General features: G+C 44.9%; 1 protein-coding gene across 3 annotated transcripts in view; it reads right to left on the reverse strand.

Moving 5' to 3' along the window:
- Positions 1-22,010, reverse strand: part of Gpam (glycerol-3-phosphate acyltransferase, mitochondrial) — a 64,209-nt gene that overhangs the window by 19,742 nt on the left and 22,457 nt on the right. The window contains exons 1-10 of one of the 3 annotated variants that reach the window (XM_031390700.1): positions 20,566-20,762; positions 15,626-15,713; positions 14,559-14,689; positions 13,171-13,293; positions 11,293-11,366; positions 8,483-8,596; positions 6,137-6,283; positions 5,270-5,366; positions 4,319-4,455; positions 305-404 (exon numbers count right to left, since the gene is read on the reverse strand). In XM_031390700.1, the coding sequence (XP_031246560.1) occupies positions 305-404; positions 4,319-4,455; positions 5,270-5,366; positions 6,137-6,283; positions 8,483-8,596; positions 11,293-11,366; positions 13,171-13,293; positions 14,559-14,660 (894 nt within the window). In that variant the 5' untranslated portion in view covers positions 14,661-14,689; positions 15,626-15,713; positions 20,566-20,762. Of the gene's footprint in view, positions 1-304; positions 405-4,318; positions 4,456-5,269; positions 5,367-6,136; positions 6,284-8,482; positions 8,597-11,292; positions 11,367-13,170; positions 13,294-14,558; positions 14,690-15,625; positions 15,714-16,420; positions 16,609-20,565; positions 20,763-22,010 lie in introns of those variants that run through there. The other 2 variants (XM_031390699.1, XM_031390701.1) reach the window with 2 other exon arrangements.

The raw sequence follows: 22,010 nt of genomic DNA on the forward strand, positions 1-22,010 counted from the left end.
AGCTAACACTCTCCTGTGACAGCTAACACTCTCCTGTGACAGCTAACACTCTCCTGTGACAGCTAACATTCTCCTGTGACAGCTAACACTCTCCTGTGACAGCTAACCTCTCCTGTGAGGGCTAACCTCTCCTGTGACAGCTAACACTCTCCTGTGACAGCTAAGCTCTCCTGTGAGGGCTAACCTCTCCTGTGACAGCTAAAACTCTCCTGTGACAGCTAACGCTCTCCTGTGATGTGACAGCTAATGCTCTCCTGTGACAGTTAATGTTGTGAAGCTGAGGACAATTAAAGGCCATACGCACCCCATGGAGCAATGCTCTGTACAGAATGTCTTTGCGTCCGTCTGGGGTTTCATCAAGCCTCCGTCTTATGAAAAAGCCCCCAAGCTTGTGAATCAAGGTACTGCAAATTTGAGAATGCACAAATTATTTATAAGAAAAAAATGTAAAAAGAAGACCCAAATGTCAAGATAGTCCAAAACATTGGCATCCAGACAGAAGCACACGTGTCATTTGAATGTTGACAATGGAAATGCAGCAGTTCCTTTTCCATGTTGCTGGCATGTTTCACCCACTCCTCAGCCTTGGAGCATCACTGCACTGTAACTTCTGAGCCAAAAAGGAACCTAACAATATGATCCACAGAAGGAAGGACGGGGATTGGACGGAGACTAAGTCACTGCCTTCTCTGTGTGTCCACTGGTGATTTCTCTAGGCTCTAGGGGGCAAGTCCACCCAGTCACACAGATGCATGGCTCTGGTTAAACCAAATGGGTCACAGGCTGGGCAGGACTTAGAAAACTAGGTATTCTGGCTGAGGACCCTGTTTCAATTCCCAGTACCCACATGGCGGCGGTTCACAACCATCTGTGACTCTAGTACCAAGGGATCCAACACCATCTTTTGAACCAGGGCACCAGAAATACAAGCGGTGCATAAATATGTATGCAGGCAAAACATTCATGCACATGAAACAAAGAAATCTTTAATTTTTTTAAAAGAGATATAAATGAGTCACAAAACAAAACTAAATGTCAGGAACCTGAGAATGGGACTGACTGGTGGGGATGGAGTGGGGTTAACAGAGATGAGAGGAAGATGAGTGAGGGGATGAGGAAGAAAATAATCAGAAGACACTACATACATCTATGAAACTGTCAAAAAACAAAGTAGCCAATGGCTGAGCATGGTGGTGCATGCCTCTAATCTCAGTATTCAAGAAGCAGAGACAGTAGGATTTCCAAGTTCAAAATGGTCTACATTGCTGGTTCCAGGATAGCCAGAGCTACAGAGTAAAAACGTGTCTCAAAAAAGAAAAAGAAGGCCGGCAGTGGTGGCACACGCCTTTAATCCCAGCACTTGGCAGCAGAGGCAGGCGGATTTCTGAGTTCGAGGCCACCCTGGTCTACAGAGTGAGTTCCAGGACAGCCAGGACTACACAGAGAAACTCTGTCTCGGAAAACCAAAAAAAAAAAAAAAAAAAAAAAAAAAAAAAAAAAAAGAAAAAAAAAAGAAAAAAAGAAAAGAAAAGAAAAAGAAAGAAAAAAGGGGGTATTTTTTAAAACAAAATGCCGCCCATGATCCCCAGACAGAGGATCCCCACACTGAGGCACACAGACACTGACCCATAGCAAATTTGTAAACTGAACAAATATTCCTTGGGGAAAATATTCTCAAATAAATGATGCTTAAGAGGGTCCCTATGAGAGGGATAATTTTACCAAACTGGAATCAAGTATAACCATCTTTACAAACAGGAAAGAGGAGCTGGTGAGATAGCTCAACAGTGAAGATCACTGGCTACTCTTCCAGAGGACCTGAGTTCACTCCCAGCACCCACATGGTAGCTCAGAAGCCTCTGTAACTCTAGTCAGGGGATCAGACCTCTGTATTTACAAAACAAAAACTAGGTTCACTTGTACACACAGGGCTAAAACAGTTCTGCTCCAACCTCCAGGTCTCTTACAGCACTGATAAACTTAGAAAGCAGCCTGAACGGCTGTCAGCTTTCCTAAATTTATAAGCTAGGCTTTTCAAAAAGAGAAATTGTTCTCAAATAAAGACCAGTATTTGCATTCGTATAAGTACCAATATTATATTAAATGTCAACATTCTGGTCTCCTTTGAGTCTGTTTATGGAAACTAACTTAAGATGTTGGTGAACTATAGAATCAATGTGAAATTCTTCAGAATAAACTCAGTGAGTAAACAACGTAACCTGAGATGTGTTTTGTCACTGTGGAGAATTAAAGTTGGAAAGCTAAGCAATGGCATGAGCTCCTGAGGAGAAACACCTTATGATGAGAATGAGAAGTGACTGGCACTTACAGAGCTTCACTGAAAACCAGATCTGGAGAGAGTGAGTCTGTGAGCGACTCTGACCACAGGAGAGCCAGCAGAGAAGCCACCTTAGTGCTGAACCAGGACTTTCTGCCCGTGCTCATGTGCGTGCGTGTGTGCGTGCGTGAGTGAGTGCATGCGTGCGTGCACAGGCACACATGAGGCCAGCACACAACCCACAACCACAAGTGTCATTAATCAAGATCTATCTACATACAACAGGCCTGGGGCTTGACAAACAGGCTAGGCTGGCTGCCAGAGAGCCCAAGGTGCCACCTGTCTCTGTCTCCCCAGCATGGGGACCACAAGCTGGCACCACAACACCCAGACTTTTTCTGCACAATTCTATAGACATACTTGAGGGCCTCAAGCCTGACACTCAGATTACTACTGCACCATCTCCTCAGGCAGCCTATCTGGTGATTTTCTAACTTAGTTTCTTGGTTCCCTGGTGCTAGGAAAAGATGCTGTGGAATGTTACATGGGTATCTAGCCCCTGTGAAAACACATCTGTCTTGTAGGTTCCTGTCACAGTGTTCCCCTATGTTGCCCGTTACATGATAAGCTAATTGACAGCAAGGGCTAAGTGTGTCTTGTCTACATTCCTTAGAGCACATCAGGATAAAACCACTGACTACTGAAACAGTGGCTTCTCTTCTGCTGACTACATAGCTCTGGCTAGCTGCAGACTCTGGGGATCTAGAGAATTCAGAGTGAAGGACTAGGAAGAGCATCTGTATGATGAGGCTGAGGCCTAGACTGAAGGCCACTGTGGGAGGCCCTGCCTGCCCAGCAACTGGCCTGTCCCTGCAGTTTCTCTCTGCATTCGTCGCACTGTAACTCCAGTCAGATCCCAGAGCTGACCTCAGTGCTGTGTGCTGCTTGGAAGTTAAGAAAGTGCTCTTAGTGCAGTTTCTCAGACAAGCTCAACCCAGTCCTCACCAGTGACCAGACATGGTAGAGAGCAGATCTAGTCTCCCTACACCCTCTGCTGAGCCCCAAACGGGGACAAGCACTGACTCTTAGGAAATCAATTTACTAATTCCTTCCCAGTCTTTCTCTCCTCTCCTCTCCAAGAACACAGCTATACTGATATAAGCCCTCATCATTTTCCTGGACTCTCACAACAGAATCACAATCAATTTCTTCAAGTCCCGAATGAGCGGTTGACATACGGGTCTGAAAATGCGTTCAGTCAGGAGCTTCCCATCCTTAGCGTAGAGCCGCTTTTGATCTAGCCCTACCTGTGAAAGTGCCGCTCCGCCCTGGCCTTTCCACAGGCTTCCTAGGATACACTCCAGCACACCTACCTCCCTTCCCTTGCCTACAACCATGCCTTGAGTCTCTGCCTCTCAGCACACTGTTCCCTTTGAGGGAAAACCACAACATCTTCTGGAAATGCCCTGTAACAGTGTTATACTGGGGTCCCTGCATCGTGAGGTCAGAGTAACCCTTGCCGCCATTAGACACCATGGTGCCATGCCATCCCCTCAACTTCCTTTCGCAGGTCTGGTCCACTGCCCTCTAATGGCCTCTCACTGCCTGATACTGTCCTTCAAGTTCACCTGCACACACTCCACAAGGTAGCCTATATCAAATACAAAGATGACAGTGATGGGCAAGGCTTTGTGTTGTGTATTATGCAAATGTTACCCAATGAAACATTACTTCTACAATAAAAAGGCTAATGTCATTTTTATAACAAGTATCAAAATATAACAACAAATCCCATATTCAAAACAATTAGATTTGTTATGGTTTGGTTTGGGATTTTTTTATTTCTGGTTTTGATTTTTGAGACAGAGATTCACTATATAGCCCAGGCAGGCTGGAAACTTGCAATATGAGCCAACATGGCCTAGAATTCACATAGATCTACCTGCCTCAGCCACCCAAATACTGGGATTAAAGGTGTATCCAGTATATCTCACAAAACTGTCTTTCTACCACCTTTAACTTCAGCCACGCCAATCTCACCTGAAGATGGGGATGTTGAGATTGTTGCCTGAGGCGATGTATGGCGCTTTGATATTGTGGCAAAAGAGGATGAAGGTGAGCAGCAGGTAGTCAATGTGGGATCTGTGCACCGGCAGAAACAAGAGTGGCAGGTTCGTCTAGGGCAGAAGGAAGCAGCAGTGTTAAGGCTCAGGAGTTAATGTTCAGTCCTGCTTTGTTTATAGTCACTCTTCACTGGCCAATCAAAGACTCGATCTTTACAATTCTTCAGTGCCTACACAGTAGACATTAAGCTCCACTACTACAACCTACAACAAAGCAACCATCGGGGAGAATACACAGCAGTTCAGCTGGCCCACACCTCTGTGCTCTGTGCAAGGAAGAAATCATCATGGAACTGAGCAGAGGGTTGATGTCCCTCTACCTGTGCCTCCATGTCCCTATGGATTGGCGTGACTTGGTATTCACGGTTGTTTCAAGGTAAATTACAAAAGAAATACTACACATTTTTGATAGGCCCTGCTTGTTTCCACAAAGGATGTATGGGGGCGGGGCTACCAAATGGGCTCAAAGGGTTAACAGCAGCGGGAACATTCTGAAGAAGCTCTAGCAGCACTCCACACACACAGGAGACGTGGCATGACGGGACACAGAGTCCACACACACAGGAGACGTGGCATGACGGGACACAGAGTCCACACACACAGGAGACGTGGCATGACGGGACACAGAGTCCACACACACAGGAGACGTGGCATGACGGGACACAGAATCCACACACACAGGAGACATGGCATGACGGGACACAGAGTCCACACATGAGGAGATGGAGTTACAGGGCACAGGAATCCTCCGCACACACAGGAGACAAGGCATGACGGGACACAGAGTCCACACACACAGGAGACGTGGCATGACGGGACACAGAATCCACACACGAGGAGATGGAGTAACAGGGCACAGCGATCCTACCTCAGCTGCAGCTTTCACCATCTCCAGCTGACCCTTGTGAATCTGAATGTTCCAGAAGAAGCTGTTGAAGAGCTTTAGTAACACCCAGCCAGTCAGCCTGCGAAATAAAAACATTTGAATCTGTATGTATCAGACAAACATGTATGCTATAAATCTGCATAGAGTATACTTTTGCCTCTCTCAGCTTCTGGATCTACAACATAGACGTACTTGTAAATTTAATTTTACATTGAAATCTGTAAAAGTACTTGTAAAAAGTAGTGCAAATTTAAAAATACATGTGTGTGCCCTTGGGTATCTGAACTGAAGAATGTGCATAAGCACTTAAAGCAGACACCACTCCCAGAAGTCTCTGCAGGCTCTGGACTATGAACACATTCTTCTTCGGTAGCACTTAGGCACTTCAAAGGCAAGTGTCCAGGCTAACTTAGTGACACCCAACCCCTCCGTGTAAGACATGGATATGTAAGGCTTGACTCAGCCATCTGAGGAGAACAGGGGACACCCATAATAGAGTTGCTGCCACCCATTGGCATGGGTAAAAGCAGCCCGAAGCCTCTATGTGCTTGTTCACAAGGGAGTGCACAGATTTATCAATGGAGCGAGTAGATTCATCAATGGAACGCATCAGTACCCTGTTCACGTCTTCGTTGACTTAGGAAAGGAAGATCCAACAGCTCCAATCTATTTATAAGAAGTACGCCTTTAATCCCAGCACTTGGGAGGCAGAGGCAGGCGGACTTCTGAGTTCGAGGCCAGCCTGGTCTACAGAGTGAGCTCCAGGACACAGAGAAACCCTGACTTGAGAAAACCAAAAAAAAAAAAAGAGGCTGGCTCTGGCTTCAAGCTACCCTAGCCCTGTACTACCTGATCATCCCTGGGGAAACGGTAGCAACCATTTCCTGAAGGATCTTCCTGGCTTTCCTCTTCACTTTCTGGATGGCTTTGGACTGCTGTTGGGCAGATCCATCCGGGTTCAACTCTGCAGCCACTTCAGCAATTGCCTCTTGGACTCTGATTTAAAAGTAAAAATCAGACAATGAAACAGATTCTATATACCAGGACATATTGATATTTCCAAAACTACAGTTATACGTGAATATGATGGAAAAACAGAATAAAATGTTTGTTGTCTTCAATATGCAGAAAATGCATGTTCTCTTTAACATGTGGTATAGCAGAGAGAGAGAAAACACAAGTTGGGACCATCAGCCAGGGGCCAGAGCCGGGAGAGATGGTTTGGTGGTCAGGAAGGATATGCACTGTTCTTGCAGAAGACCTGAGTTTGATTCCCAGCACCTACATCAGACAGCTCACGACGGCTCCAAGGGATTGGACATTCTTATAGCCTCCTCCTACAGACATGCATACTCCTACATGAACACATAAATAACAGTAATAACACCTTTAAAATGGAGGGTATCCTATTCCTGCACCAAAGGCTCCCTCAGAAATCTGGACAGACCTAAGAATTTACTCAGATCTCTGAGTGACTGCTATGGAATTGAATGCCCCACTCATGTGGCAAAGCAAGGGAAGGGAAGGCCACCCTGTGTACATAACCCATGATGGAGCACATGCTCAAAGTAACGCAGACTTCATGAAAATGGATTGTGTAATCTAGTATGTAACCCAGTATAATAAACAAAGTGAAACACACTGCCACCAAAAAAAAGTCAAAGTAATACATGGCTTTTCTTTAGCAATCGTAATGTGTCCTTTGCTTATATTGCTGCCTCACTAGAATTGTATGTAAAACTGTCTGAGAAGCACTACAACAGCCATGGTGCTTACTTTTTCTTTTCTCCTTCTGAACCAGTCGTTTTACAAAGGCTGCGCTCAACACTGAACTCTAAGAATGTGCTGCAGGAAAGGCTCACCCCACCACCCCAGTTACCTGATGGCTTTAAGCATTTAGGGCATGGACTTAGGGTGCTTCTCTAATGTGGTATCTCCATTGTCAACTAGCAACAGTCCATTTAACATATTTCCCTAAGTTCTTAGAGTGCCCAACACTGTTGGAGTTAGAGCCCCACAAAGCTACAAACAAACATTATGAATTCCAAGTTTTCAGTCACTCCATCTCTGGCCTCTAACTCCAGCTACACCTCCGAGGTGGGCCAACCACAGGAAGCAGAGAAGAGAAACTCTCAGTCAAACTCCATACAGCGAGGCTCAGAAAACCATCCCTCAAGTATGGAGCAAGGTGAACCTCTTTACACTAAAAGTAAATGGAAGGCCTTGGAAACTGCCCTAGGCTTTGAAGCTCTCCAAGACATCTCTTGACCTAAGACATTGGAAGGGGCTAGCTCCGGAATTCCCTCATCTGACAGAAAATGTCTCCCCCAAGAGACAAGATTATCTGAACCTCCTAGAATCCTGACGAGCAGGGAGGGAAGGCTGCCACCCTGGGACTAAGAGTCCAGGCAGCATGTGCTGACTGCATCTAGCCTTCTGAGAGAGGCTAGCAGCTACTTAGGCAACCCAGTCACTCCATCCCCAGTGAGCTTCCACTCTCACTTTCTCCCTCAGAGAGAACTCTGTCCTGGCTGCTCTCTTCCCTGGCTCTCTCATAATCCCTGGAAGTTATCTACTGAACCTTAAAATCACCTAAAGCGCCTCGTTCCCTTTTCCCCGAGGCTACTCCAGTTTCTCGCTGCCTCGTTAGACAGTTGCTTTCCTGGGGTTGGTGCACATTAACAAAGGTACGAAGCTCCTTCCCTTGATAGTCTGCAGGTGTCAGGGTCCCTCACAGATAAACAAGTTTCTCTGCGAGCAAAAATCCGAAAACTCCAGCAATGGCTTCCTACTGCAAGGGCTTGGGTCTAAGTACTTAGACCCCATCAGACAAAATACCAAATACTTCTCTTTGGACTATCAAAACAGAAACTGGGTTGCCTCTAATATTGATATTAAAGAAAACTGAATGGGGAGCCCTAAGCACATGTATACACATCTCTAACATTGGTTCATGACTGCTTCCACATTCTAAAAGCCTAGCCATTACACAGTCCACAAACCAGGACCGTCCACCTCAGTGGCAGTCTTTCTCACACCTTCCACTCTCCTGACTTTTGTGACTCAATACTTAAAGTTCAGAAATGCAAGCATTGCCCTAGAGAGAGAAGCCAACAGGGGAGGCTTAATTCCCACTCCCCTCCCATGGCTACATCCACCCTGTCCCCACTTGGTCAACAGTGACCCCACTCTCACCTGTTGCTGTTCAGTACATTGTCAGTAATACTGGTGGCAAACATGCCCTTATGGACATCTCGCTCCTGGACAAAAAGGATGTAAGAAAGACGTCTTGCCAGCCATCCTCGGTGCCTGTAACACACACAAACCTTCTCAACAAGCGATCCAGCACACCTCCACTACACAGTAGTCTGCCACCCACAGAAAGAGATTCAGGTCACTTATTCCAGCCAATGGCCCTAGAGGTCAGGATGCTAGCAGCCATTTTGACTCATAATTGCTTTCATATATTCTCAGGTAAAGCTAAAACCTAGAAATTGCTTATCATGCTTAAATTGTCTAATCTTGCTGAATAGTAACCCAGAAGAAAACTCTGACTTGATCAATAGCACTACAGAGACAAGTAAGTGGGATGGTTCCCATTAGCTGTGTGTAGGCAGGACAGACAGAGGTGACACACAGGTCAGAGCAATAGCTATAGGTGACATAAAGTAAATGTGGAGGCCTCCTCCCAACAGGAAAAACAATTTTTATATTGAAACATTCTTCCAAGACAAGCACTGGGTCTTAAAGTGAACCAATAGCTAATCAGATCAAAGACACCTGGCTTCTAAATAGCTACATTTTCCCACTGTAAACACACAACAGGTCTATCTAAAGGGGAAGGTCATTGTCTGTGGGGTACAGAGATGCAGTTGAGAATCTGAAGCTGTGAATCTCACTGTGTGGGATTTGAAACCCGGTATGATAATGGCACTGCTGTTTCCTCCACAGTGATACTGACGGCACATTGCGAACGTAAGGTCAATAACTCTGGAACTGCCTGTGACTAATTTGCTTACATGGCTTCTGATTCCTCCCTCACTGTCCTCATCTCCTGAAAGCTTAGCTCATGGCTGATTCCATGAGAGTTAGTGAAAGTCTCTTCAGTGAACACTACCAGATGGTTATTATGATAGGTGCCCAAGCGCTCTCCGAAACCCATGGAGCATGAGTGGAGGTGGGAGTGTGCCTGAGTGAGCGAGCACCTGAGAGCAGCAGACGGGAACAGCACGTGAACAGGTGTGCACATGAGCAGGCGTGCACATGAGCAGGCGTGCACATGAGCAGGCGTGCACATGAGCAGGCGTGCACATGAGCAGGTGTGCACATGAGCAGGTGTGCACATGAGCAGGTGCGCACATGAGCAGGTGTGCACATGAGCAGGTGTGCGACAGGTCTAAGCATGTGCAGCACGGCACCTGTCCTTCTTATAAACACATTTTAGGCTTTGTCATCTAATACACAGGCAGCCAGAACTAGTAACTAGTAACTAGTGTGGGCCGTCGCCAAGTCAACATAGTCAATGCCTTTTAAACTATCTTAAAAACTGTTCTAAATGGGAATAACAGACAAAAATTTTAGCTTCCTATATTAAATGTTGATTTACATGAAGAAGAAACTGTTTCTTTACCTACAGTCATGTCAACTATAAACCAAGAAATACAACCTGACTTCACAGAGCAGTCTCTCCTCTCTGCTTTGCACGAAACCAAAGCACTGCAGAGGAACTTGAGAATGGAGAGAAGACCCATGGCCATGGGCTGCGGTCCCATGACAAAAGCAAGCTCTAATCCACACAAGCTGGCCTCATCACTCTCACACAAGACCTTCTTCGTGTGCTTAGGGCAGGACCATGGAGGACTGAATCCAAGCACGGGCTTCCTGGATCACCTTTCACAAAATTTTCATGTCTTCCCAGCATCTTTCACGTCTTCCCAGCATCGCTAAGAGGCTCTAAGAACTGTGAGTCGTGTGTAGCTTTGGTTGCTGTTTCTCTTGCTTCATGAACTCTTCCTTATCCACTAACTTTAACTTAATGGAAAACAAAGGCCTCTTTCTCTTTGGCACCTATCAAATCCCTGTATACTTGGAACTTGGAAGTCAGAACTCACTGTTTTAAATTATCTTCAGTAAGTAAATCAAAGAACATTTAGTGCAGGGAGGGACCAACAGGAGGAAGACAAAGCAAAGGGAAAGAGAGATGTGAATCCGAGCACGGGATTGTGACACATACCATGAAAATACAATGAAGGCCACCATTCTGTAGTGGATGCACACTAACAAAAAAGGGCATCCACTTAGTACAGAGATGTTCCAGTACTGTGTTTGTGTGTGACTGCACACACATGCCAACGAACACACACAAACACACGCACACTCAAGTGAGTACACATGGCAGACAGTGGACTCTCCTGGCATCATGGGTTCCAGGAACGATATTCAGGCTAAACCAGTGGCTCTCCTAGTGCTGTGACCCTTTAACACAGTTCTTGATGGTGTGGTAACCCCCAGCCATTATTTTGTTGCTACTTTATAACTGTATATTTGCTACTGTTATGAATCATAATGTAAATCTTTAACATGCAGGATACCTGTTATGTGAACCCCAAAGGGGTCATGCAGCACACGTTGAGAACCACTGAGCCAAGTCACCTCACTGGCCACATTTATTTTATTTATTTTTTTTTTTTGAAGTATGAAATAGTCACAACAGATAAGACATTCAAACCTATATCTCTTGTCAAAGAAATACTTCCTACTTCTTAGCAAAAGTTCATTATCTGCATATGTTAAAGAACACCATAAGTGGCGTGTTCAGCTCACAGTAGAGCAGCAGTTACTCTGGGAGAGGCTGTCCTGCCTCTGACCTTTAGATGCAGGCCCCTGGGAGGAAAGCTCACACCCTATCCACTCTAGAAACCACAGGCACATAGTAAAGTGCACTAGCCAGCAATACAGACTTTAACATCTATGACTTATTACAAGTATAAGAAATGTCTTTTTACCTTGTGTGAGTTTCATTGATATAAATAACATTCCGCAAACCTAGAGATGGGATACTGGGGTTGAAAAACCTTTCCTATAAAACAAAATGAATGTAAACATGAATTCACAGCTGATGTGATGGTCAAGAATCACAATAACATCCCCAGAAGACATTTAAAATCCAAGCATGACAGTCGGAATCACTGCTCCAAAACTTACAGAATGAAGAAAATACACGTTTTATTGAATAGTACTTTTTATACTTCAAAGACAGTCACAAACTCAAGTTTAACTTTGACACCCTAATCAAAGGCAGTGGTGTCTCTTCCCTTCCCACACCACAGTGCCCTCCATCCTCACGGAGCAGGGACCCATGATCCGCTTCCATCACAGAGGTCACAGCTTTCAATGCTCCCCAAATACAAACTTTCATCCTAAATACCACAGCTACTCGTGGGCCCTGGGCCCACAAGACACACGAGAATTATTACCTTTGAATGAGTAAGAAAACTGAGGCAGCTGAAGAGGAGTCAAACTCTGAGGAGTCAATCGCAGAGCTTTCTACTCCCTAAAATGACTGATCAGTTACTGTTGTAAAGTACAGCTGCCAGTCACTCTCTTTACAGGCGATCTTGAAATAGTCTCTTTATCAATGTGAGCAAGATAGTGAAAATCCAAAAATAAATGCAAAAAAAAAAAAATGTGCCACCAAGATATAAAAATCATTCCATCTCTTTACAGAAAAATGGGGTTTCAAAGAAAGGAGGCAAATGCAGGAAGTATAAAAACATTCACTGACAAATTGTTCTAAATGCATGGAGGGACCACAGGAAGAATGCAGTTCCATTCTTTACTACCGATACACAGAAAGCAACAGCCTGCTACAATGTATCCATCCAAGCCCAGGCCATGGCATCAGCCAACAGAAAGTCCCGCACAGCTCTAGCTTACAATACACTGCAGCACTGCACTTGCAAGACTGCTTGGTGCAGAAACATAGTTAAGGTACTGTCTTGCATTCAAAATTAGAATTAGGTGAGAGGCCAGTCTAAAAGGAAAAGCCACAAGACCTTCTATTTAGATCTTTGTTTCCACTACACTCTAAATCCGAAATGGCCTCACTCCGGGACTGGTAATTCTCACGCTCCTTCAGTTGTAACAAATTCTTGCATTAAGGCCCTGAGAGTTTTAGGGAGCATCTCTAACAAGCCGTTCTTTAGCAGACCTGAACCGTGGGTAAGAACTGCTCAGGCTCTGCTGAAGCTTGCTAATGTTAACAAATACTTTTATGCCAGGCTCAGAACTGCGCTTCCTGCCAAGTCAGCCTCCAGGGGAGAATTTACCCAGAACAATTAGCCATCTACACAAGTTATAAACAACCTCTGTAAAAGACCTTTCTGGGTCCTAAGCATTTGGTCCATCTCAGCAAGAGCTTAACATCTACCACAACTCTTCAAAACACAACTCTCACCTTAGAACAGTAGCGAAGGAAATCCTGTTTGCTAACTCATCCCTCTACCGAATGCCATTAGAAGCTCACCTTTCACCCAGTCGGCTCTTCTCAAAGAATGCAGAAAGTGGTGTGACATGCTTATTTCTCAACAAAAGAACAAAAACCAAGGATACTCTTGGGGGCCAAAAGTCAGAGCCTATCAGGTACTGAGCATTCTATCAACTCTTTGAACTCAAAGAAAAATCAACTCTCCCCTAACTATGGGCCAATAATAATACATTCATGAACAGCAGTAGAAGTTAAGTCCATTTCTTTACCTGAAATGTTTGGCTTATAAAAAGGGATTTCAGTTCTAAAGGAGTCAAGTCATTAAGACCAAACACAAAATCCACAAAACTGAAAACCTTCTGCAGCAGAAAAGTATGGTGAGTGGGAGAGCCCTTACCCAGCTCTGAGGCGTGCATGAATAACAGCACCTTCCCACGAAGGGCCTCTTCCGGCTCATGAGGCTCTCCTTCCATTTTAGTGTTGCGGATCTGAAGAAGGTCGGTTTGAACCCACAGTCAACCTAGTAAAGATAAGGCAGAAACTGTGTCTAAGTGGCATTGCTTTGATCCTCTTGGTCTATTTCAAATAGAAGAGAAAATCATGCTGCTCCCATTGTCGGCAGTGTAATTGCACATGCCGTGAGTGTTTTTCACGTGAGGGATCTTGTTCCACCATTATCATGAGGAAAACACTTTGGCACAGAAGAAAAAGTTGATTTCCTAAAAGCAATCGTAGTTTGTAATGGCTGCTAAGTGCTTGATTCAGCATTCACAGGGTTAATCGACAGAGTTGTCATGTTCACCACAATATGAATCCAGAGAAAAATAGGGCATTAATAAGTGGATTATTATTTAGCCACAAAAAGGAACGAAAACCAGAGAAGCTAGGAGCTAGTTATGTTAACAATAGCCCGGCACACAAAATCAACTTCTGCCTGTCTTACGAGTGCAAGCTGAAAATGTAGACCTCATAGAAGCAAAGATAGAAGAGTAACCCAGGGGCCAAAGGGGCTTCTGACAGTGGGATGAAGAAGTCAGATTCCTGAATCCCTGTGCTCTGTCAAACTTGTGCCCTTTCAAAGCACACACTACTCCCATACTCCCACGGGAAAACCATGCAGGCCTGACACAGTGAGCAGGTGTTCTTACAATAGCTTAGAAGAAAAACAAAGTATGTTTAATGACATTCTGTTACCAACAGCATTTAAAGCCTAGAACTTAGATCACAGCTGCATCATTTGACCAGAGTCAAGCCCTGTCCTTCCTTTAAGATTATCCTTTAACTTTAGGATCATTGTTTTTCAGATCTCACTGATACAATCTTCTTAAAAACAATCAATTAGTATAAACTTTTGTTGAGGTATTTTAAGCACTCCATGTAATGCTGAAATAGTGACACCACAAGGAAATGTATGCTTTTCAATTTGTTTAATAAGCACGTTTCCTGTTTTTAATGGTTTAGAGTTCATTTCCATTATAAAACTCAGGCTTACTAAATATAAGCTGTGTGGTAAATACTAAAAGGAAAAAATGTATAAGCACACTACACAAAACAATGGTTACTGTTTATGCCTCCATACAAGAAATTTGCTTTTTAATATAATTACTGTTCTGAAATTTTCCATCCATCTTTTCTTCCAAATTAATACTACTAAAAATTTTAACTCTTGGATTGTAAAAGCACCATTTCTAAGAGTTGGAAGCGGTTCCTTTGATGATTAATCTCTACTTGACATCATTGCAAACATTTGAAGTGAGCTGTTCTGAGGCCTTCCCTTCAACTTACCCAATCCTCATGTGTGTGTTTACATCGGCCAAGGCTGTACTCTGATGAACTGGGCAGATAAGAAACGTCTATTGTGCCAACTGTCACTGAAGACTCCTCCATGTCACAAAGTGGAAGTCCCAAATCATGTGCTGTAAGAAATAAGCACTTCTCAAGGAAGTATCCAGAAACTTAACACCAGGCCTCAAGATGCTGATTTCTTCACACTTCTGCTTAGTAACAAGGTATCAAATGAACTGACAGGTTTCTAGTGAGTGAGTCCCAGCAGAAAGCTATAGCTTGGTGGCAGAGTGCTTATTGGCCCGAGATGTTTACATGTCTGCTAAGCTGCCCTGACCGCAAAGGTCGACATTCGCATCCCAGTATTTCCTGAACATACAAGGACACAGCATCTGTAGCCTTCAGATTCCTGAGCAAAACTGCCATAAAGAGTCACTTGTAAAAATGAAGGCACTTCAAAACAAGGCCCTTGTAATACTGCTGGCCTGCAACACATAATTACTTCACTTTTGTTAATAACTGAGTATTCTTGGGAGGGTGGAGACAAAACTTTTTTATTATTTATTTATGACTATGTGTGCATGTATCTGCATATACATATGGGAGCCGGAGGAGGCCAATACTGTGCATCAGATCCCTGGAGCTAGGTTGTGAGCCACCGGATATAGGTGCTGGGAACCAAACTCTGACCCTCTGAAAGATCAGCGAGCACTGTTAATCACTGAGCCATGTCTCCAGCGCCAGCACAAGCTTACTTAGTGTAATACAGTTTATATGTATGAATGCGGCTTTTTAAAATTTTTTTAAAACCTTCTTATATAATCTTTACTTAATTATTTTAGCTGTTAGCTTTTGTCACCTAGCATTAGATTCTTCTCTTAAAATCAAAATCCACCTTCAGTGAGAGAACACCTTCAGTTAGAGTGTTTCTCTAAGAGAAACACTTGGACTCTTTCCAATCCCCACGTGGATTTGCTCCGATAACTGTTTAGCCTCAAAATAACATCTGTTCTTAGCCGTTCTGCATAAGCAATCAGCTGACACCAGAGACCAGTAAAGCATTGCACCTGGTGGGAAAGTTCTTCTTTATTATAAAGATTCCACTCCCGGCTACCAACTTCCGGTTCCGAATGGCCACACAACAGGGGGAGCACGCTGCAAGAAAAGAAATGAGAAAAGAAATGAGGCGGCGATCGGAGGAGGAAAGGGAGGCTTGTGCCAACAGACGTCCACGCCTTGCTCCTCCAGCCCCACAGGGTTTACTTGAGGTCAAGCCAGATTTTTTTACAGGAGAGCAGGAGAGCGGAGGAGAATAAAAGAAAAAAAAAAAAAAATCCCAGAGGCTCTAGACAGCTGTGCTGAGCAGGGCAGAACACAAAATCTGACAGTCGACCATAGGCAGAGGCAAGTGGGCCCTCTGGAGTTCAAGGCCCCGGCTGCACACCACGCTTGTGAATTTGGACAAGTTGGTTAACTGCTACGCCTTGCTTTTCCCATCTGGAAAATGGGCAGCATGCCACCCGACTCGGCTGTCTCCGGCTGCAGGGAGGGCAGGGGTCTCCATAGCACACCCGGGACACTGTGGGGTGCACGGTGCTCAGCCCCACTATGCATGGCTGCTGTCAGCGGGCGGTCCCTGGAGCCAGCTGCTCGCGGAGTCCCCTGCTGCCTCGGTTTCCCTCCCCCTGGGAGGGAGGGTGCAGGGATGGCAGCCCTGCGGGTGCTGTCACTGCAGCCGGGTCCCTGGAGCAATACCGTGCCCACCCCTCCCGGAGCCCGGCCCACTCCAGGGGGGACCCGGGTGTCCGCCCCGGACTCTTGCTAAGCCTCGGGCGGGCCCAGGGAGAGCGGCGGCCACGCACCTGTCCCCGCGCTCCGGCCCCGCGGCGTCCTGCAGCCGCAGCCCGCGCCGCGCTCCGCTCCGCTCCTCCCGCCCGGCAGCTCGCGCCTGGGCGCACACAGCTGCCAGCGCATCGGCTCTGCGCCTGCGGCTGCGGCGCGCCGCGATGACGCAGGCGGCGCGCGCCAGTGACGTCGCGGCTGCTGGCCGCCCGGCTTTGCGTAAGGCGCTTGGAGGAGGGATGCCGTGTGGATGCTGAGCTCGGGAGTGGGCCTGACGGCTACGCTGCCCGAGCTGCGTGCTTCGTGCACCGGCCGGTGGGTCTGTCTGTCTGTCAGCTTCCTTGCGTGACCTCAGCTAGCCTGGGCGCCCCCACCAGCACCAGGCCCTGTCCTGTGATGGAGTGCGTTTGGGCTGCGTGGGTTTTAAGTACTTGAGCGTAATCTTGCCCTTCTGTCTGTGAGACCAACCTGAATTTGTGAAGAATGAAGAGGCAGGGATTGCAAAGTGCCACGTGGTGAAATGTCTGAGTGACCGAGCCCGCAACGGCGAAAAAAATGTAGAATAGACAAAGTAAGGCTTGAGGGATACAGAGCCACCCGCCGAGGCAGGAAGACTTGGCTGGCTTCCTTTGAGGTGTATTTGGGCAGAGCAGTGTATGCGGTGATTGTGCTAAATGACCGTGTTCTGTTTTCCTAAGAGTGTTGAAATGTACATTTCAAATGTTCTCGCCAAATGGTATGCTAACTAGCTCGACTTAGTTACTTTGTATTGTACTCATGAACCATTAACATCACTTCACACACACACATTAACTGGGACATATGAATTTACTATTAAAATACCTTTTTAAAAATGGGCTTGAAGAAGTCCGACTCAAGCTTTACCTCCCTTGAGCCATTTAAATGAAACAACACTGGGCAGGAAGGTACAATATTTGCTGATGTTATTGGCAAGGCTGGCGGTTATCAAAAAGCAAAAAGCACTAGCAATTTAAAATGAGAAAGGTACGTCGCTCAGCACACGTTAAATATGAAGTCGGGTCTGGGAACACAGGAATGACTAAGACATGATCTCCGTGCTCAAGTCACTGCTATTGGTTCTTGTCCATCTCACATGCCTCCAGCCTAATCTCCTGCTCACATCAAATCTTTGTGCACAGATAACCCAATAAAAACGTGCCCATCGCTCCCTAGAATGCAAATGCCTGGGCCCAGCACATCAGGCATATAGCAGAGGGGCCTCTCCTCTCCCACCATTGTTGCCTGGCAGTTCCCCTGCTGTGATCCTGAGGTGCTGTTCCTCTCTGTTGTGCTTCTGCCTCTCATTACTGCACTCTGTAGTCCCTGAACTGGTTCTCCAAGCCTTCCCTATTCGCTCCGTTCCTCTATTATCACATCCTCCTGTGACCTCTCAGAGATTCACCAGAGCACCATGTCTCAGGTCCTCGTCCACCAGGGTCAGACTGCTAGAGGGTTCCAGACCCGAGGAGGTGGCGCCTTACATCAGGGTCCTAAGTAATACCATAAACACCCAATAAATACTTGAGGCTGAGGCACAACAAGAAAAACTAGATTTCCTTAACTTGAACTTTCCACTTCTCTTTACAAACCTATCCTACAAAGCAAATATTCTCTTCTGGGAAACAACCCCAGAGAGTAGAAGTAGGCATTCATCAAGGACCCTGCCTTGATTTAGCCTCACATGTACCTTAGCAAAAAACCAAACACTTCACTAAAGCTCTCAAGGAGTCTATATTGGCTACAAGAGTAACTTCTTATCCCAAAACATTGTGAAATTTTGCGCACAGGATTTAGAGTCCTAACAGCAGAACAATGACATGGAGGAAAACATGAAGAAAAACCTTAGCCTGATAAAGAAGAGAAGAGAAATGAATTAGAAAGACTGACAAATTCTAAAATGTAAGTCATATGGAAAGTGTGTCTTACATAAAACTCAGTCATAGCGACTCTTCTTGCACAAGAGGTGCTGTGCATGTGAATGTGGGTTGTCGTGCTAAGTTCTGGTTACATAATGAAAATTGTTTTGGAAACAGGTGGCACCCTAAGCAATCTATTTTATCAGCAGAGTGATTTATAGTAACCAGTCTAGCCAGTCAAGATGGAGCAACAGGGGTGAATTTGCTGTCTTATTTAATACAATAAAAACCAAACAGGCAGTATAAAACAGTGACATTCAAAAATCAGACATCATGTACCTGAGATAGACAGTCCAATGGGCTGAGCCCTATAATTTCTATCACCTTGAGAGAGTTATTAGGCTTCAGTACAGAAAGAAGGAACTCAGGGAGCTTTAGGTAGGCTGAAATGAGGAGATAAAATTGAAAGACTATAGGTGTCAAAACTGGAGCGGGAGCCGAGTACCAGAGAGGAGAAAGCTATGTGGCAAAAGGAGCAAAATGGAGACCTGCAGACACATGTCAGGGAACAAGAACACTCACTGTGGCTTGCACAAGGTGGGGGCTATTCTTGTTCCTACAAGCCGAAGTTAAAAGATTCTCAGTGGTTGTACAAGACCATTTAAAATGCCTGATTTTCAAAGAGTCTAGAAACCTCATTATTTATGACATAAAAGATCTCATCTCAGTAGAGGAGCAAAATTAGCTGTACAATAGTCTTATTGTATGGTCATATTAACAAACCTTAAAGCCCAGTCCCACCCAGACCTCTTGGACAATTGAGAAAACAAGCATACAAACAAACAAACAAAACACCCAAGTACCCAAGAATAAAGCATGAGAAGACCTACAGAGAATAAAACTTAAAATATCCTGCAAAGGGAAATTCTCAGTGTTGCCAAATTGGAATTTTAGGCAGGCATGCAAAAAGAAAAGAAAAAAGGAAACAGGAAAGAGTGATGCACAGCAGAAATGGAGAAACCCATAAGTCGAGAATGCTAGAGATAGTAGGGTTAACAAGTAGAAGAAAGACATAGGAAAGACTCAGCCAAATCTAGACCATGAGGATGTGGCTCAGTTGGTAGGTGGCTTGCCGAAGTAACATGCATGAAGCCATGCATTCCATCTATACCACCACATAAAAGTGGGTGTGGTGATTCAGAACAGACCTTGAATGCCAGCACATAGGAGGGAAAGGCAGAGGGTCAGAAGTTCAGAGTCACCCTCCACCATAAGGTGAATTTAATGCCAGCTAGGCCACAAGAGACCCCATCTTAAAAATCCTAATCAAACTCACAGACTTTATAAAAAGCATTGAGATTTTTGTAAACATATAAACACATACATACACAACCTGTGATGAATTAGCAGCAAGTTAAATGTTACCAAAAAGTAAATAAATTACTTTAAAACATTGTGTCAGAACTATGTGGGACACAGCACTGGGGAGCCAGAAGTAAATAATGAATGGGGACGGCATCAGGGTCCGGACTTGGGTGGGTGCATGTTATTGATGTCCCTGGAGGGAGGAGAAAGATAAACAGTGAAAGAACTCATGTCTGGAAGACCCAGGCTGTAAGAAATGTCACTAACTTCCAAACAAACAACAAAATGCTAGATACTGAAATCTGAACCTACACAAAGGAATTATGGGACTTTAAGGACCCCAGCGTAATTTTTTTTATTAAAATAACCTTTAAAAGATAGTAGACTACTTACAACAAAACAATAGACTGTGCAGTTTATAGCATGTATAACTAGCGTGTGCCCAGAGCAGGGAGTCTAACCACACAGAGACAGTGGGTGGGGGAGAAGGGATTGAAACTCAAGCCTTTCTCACACTAATCCACATTCTTCCAGTATTTATATTGCCTATTTAACAGTCCCTCTTTAAAAGGCTTCCCTCAGTGATCTAAAGGAACCTGAGGACATTTGTTCCACAAATGGACACTTCTCACAAAAGAATAGTATTACTTAATTCAAAATCCAATCATGCAGTAGCCATGGCATTGCTTGATCTAAAATATAACAATTATCCTATAAAATTCTATATGAAGAAATCATTTGAATGATGAAGAGGTTTATGAATTTTTTTTCTCCTCATTTTTTCTCCAGGCTCCTTTTGGGTATTCAATTTATTCAATAAATATTTATAAAGTTGCTACTTTACGGCAGGCACTCTGCTGTAAATATGGCTTTAACAAGTCGGTACAGCTCCTTCTCTAGAGTGTATAGTCCAGTATACTTACTCAACTCCTGTTTAATAATTTGTTCCCGAAAAGATTCACATCAGCTTCCAGCTCTCTGGCTTGTGGCTTCTAGGATTCCCCTAGTCTCCCTGAGAGAGCCACTGCTTTAATGTCTTTTCTTTCCCTCTGATTTTGTTCAGGATGATCTTTTGCCAGGCTCTGAGAAAGGAATGAAGCAAGGCTGTCTAAGCCAATTATGATAATCTCATTCCAGAATATTGCAACTGTTGCTGCAGCCAAGATAATCACATGACCTAGTAGTCCAGGGCAATGTGACCTAAAAGAAAAGCAACTGCGAGGCTTGCCCCAGCTCTGCTCTCCCAGTTAAAGGGACACAGCAGGCATGGCTGCTTCCCTGCTTTCTGCTCCAGCTGTCCCCACCTATGTAAGCCACTAACACGTGACAGGATTCTGTCACTCTCCATTAAAGACACATCTGCTTTGACTTTAATTGTAGGCAAGTTTCTTGCTGCTAGAATGATTCAACCACTTGGGAAAAAACCACATAGAAGAAAAGGACTTTGGAAATCAATCAGCTTTGCCAGCCTAGCAGGCTGAGTGCTGACAGTGGAAGGGGTGAACTCAATGTCTTTCAGAAACTGCCTCAGGCCATAGGGGACCGAACATCCCTGACTCACTTTGAACACATTCATCCCACTGCAAGAACTCACTTTCACTGAAAGCTGCTTCATCACTAAATGGGTAAGTACATTAAGCTCCATATAAAGTCAAATGAGGATCCCGGTGTTGTTAGGTTGGATGTTAGCTGAAAACCTGTGACTGCACAATGCCTTTGGACTGCTACACCATCATGTCATTGTTGGCTTAAAGAATCACATATCCAATCTGAACACTTTTGAGCAGCGAGGAATGACTATTCTGACTCCTAGAAAACTCAGAGCCTCCAAAAAGCTGCACCATGAAAACTGGGCCCAGCCCAGAGCTCCAAACCATTTACCCAGCTTCCCAGGATCCTTTTTTGCAAGTTTTGAGGTGGACAGAACAGTGCCTGATTGTAGTGTAAACTTCTGGGCTTGTATGTAAAGCAAGCTGGGATTCCAGGATACAGTTTGTCTTTAGAGCCTCAAGGAAGGCCCACATGGCAGAGCTTGTCACAGAAGAAATAGAGCTCTTAAAGGCACACAGAGCCCAGACAAGGATGAGGAGACTCAGAAAAAATGGGCCAGGGCTTCTCCTTGGCTTGAAGATGGGTTAATTCAACATTCCCTCGGTCACAACCTACTAGCAGTCTGTTCTGTACCAGGCATCTCACTAAGTGTTGGTGGCAGGAAAATGATAATATCAGGCATGGATGTGGTCGGGGAGAATGATGAGCCTAGTGGATCTTGACAGAATGAGAAGAAGGACAAGAGAAAAGAAAGAAAATAAGGACTGAAGAGTCCATGCCACAGCAGAGTGAGGAGACCAGCCACATGATGTTCAGG

The sequence above is a fragment of the Mastomys coucha genome, unplaced genomic scaffold (genome assembly GCF_008632895.1).
Source record: "Mastomys coucha isolate ucsf_1 unplaced genomic scaffold, UCSF_Mcou_1 pScaffold21, whole genome shotgun sequence".
NCBI lineage: Eukaryota > Metazoa > Chordata > Mammalia > Rodentia > Muridae > Mastomys > Mastomys coucha.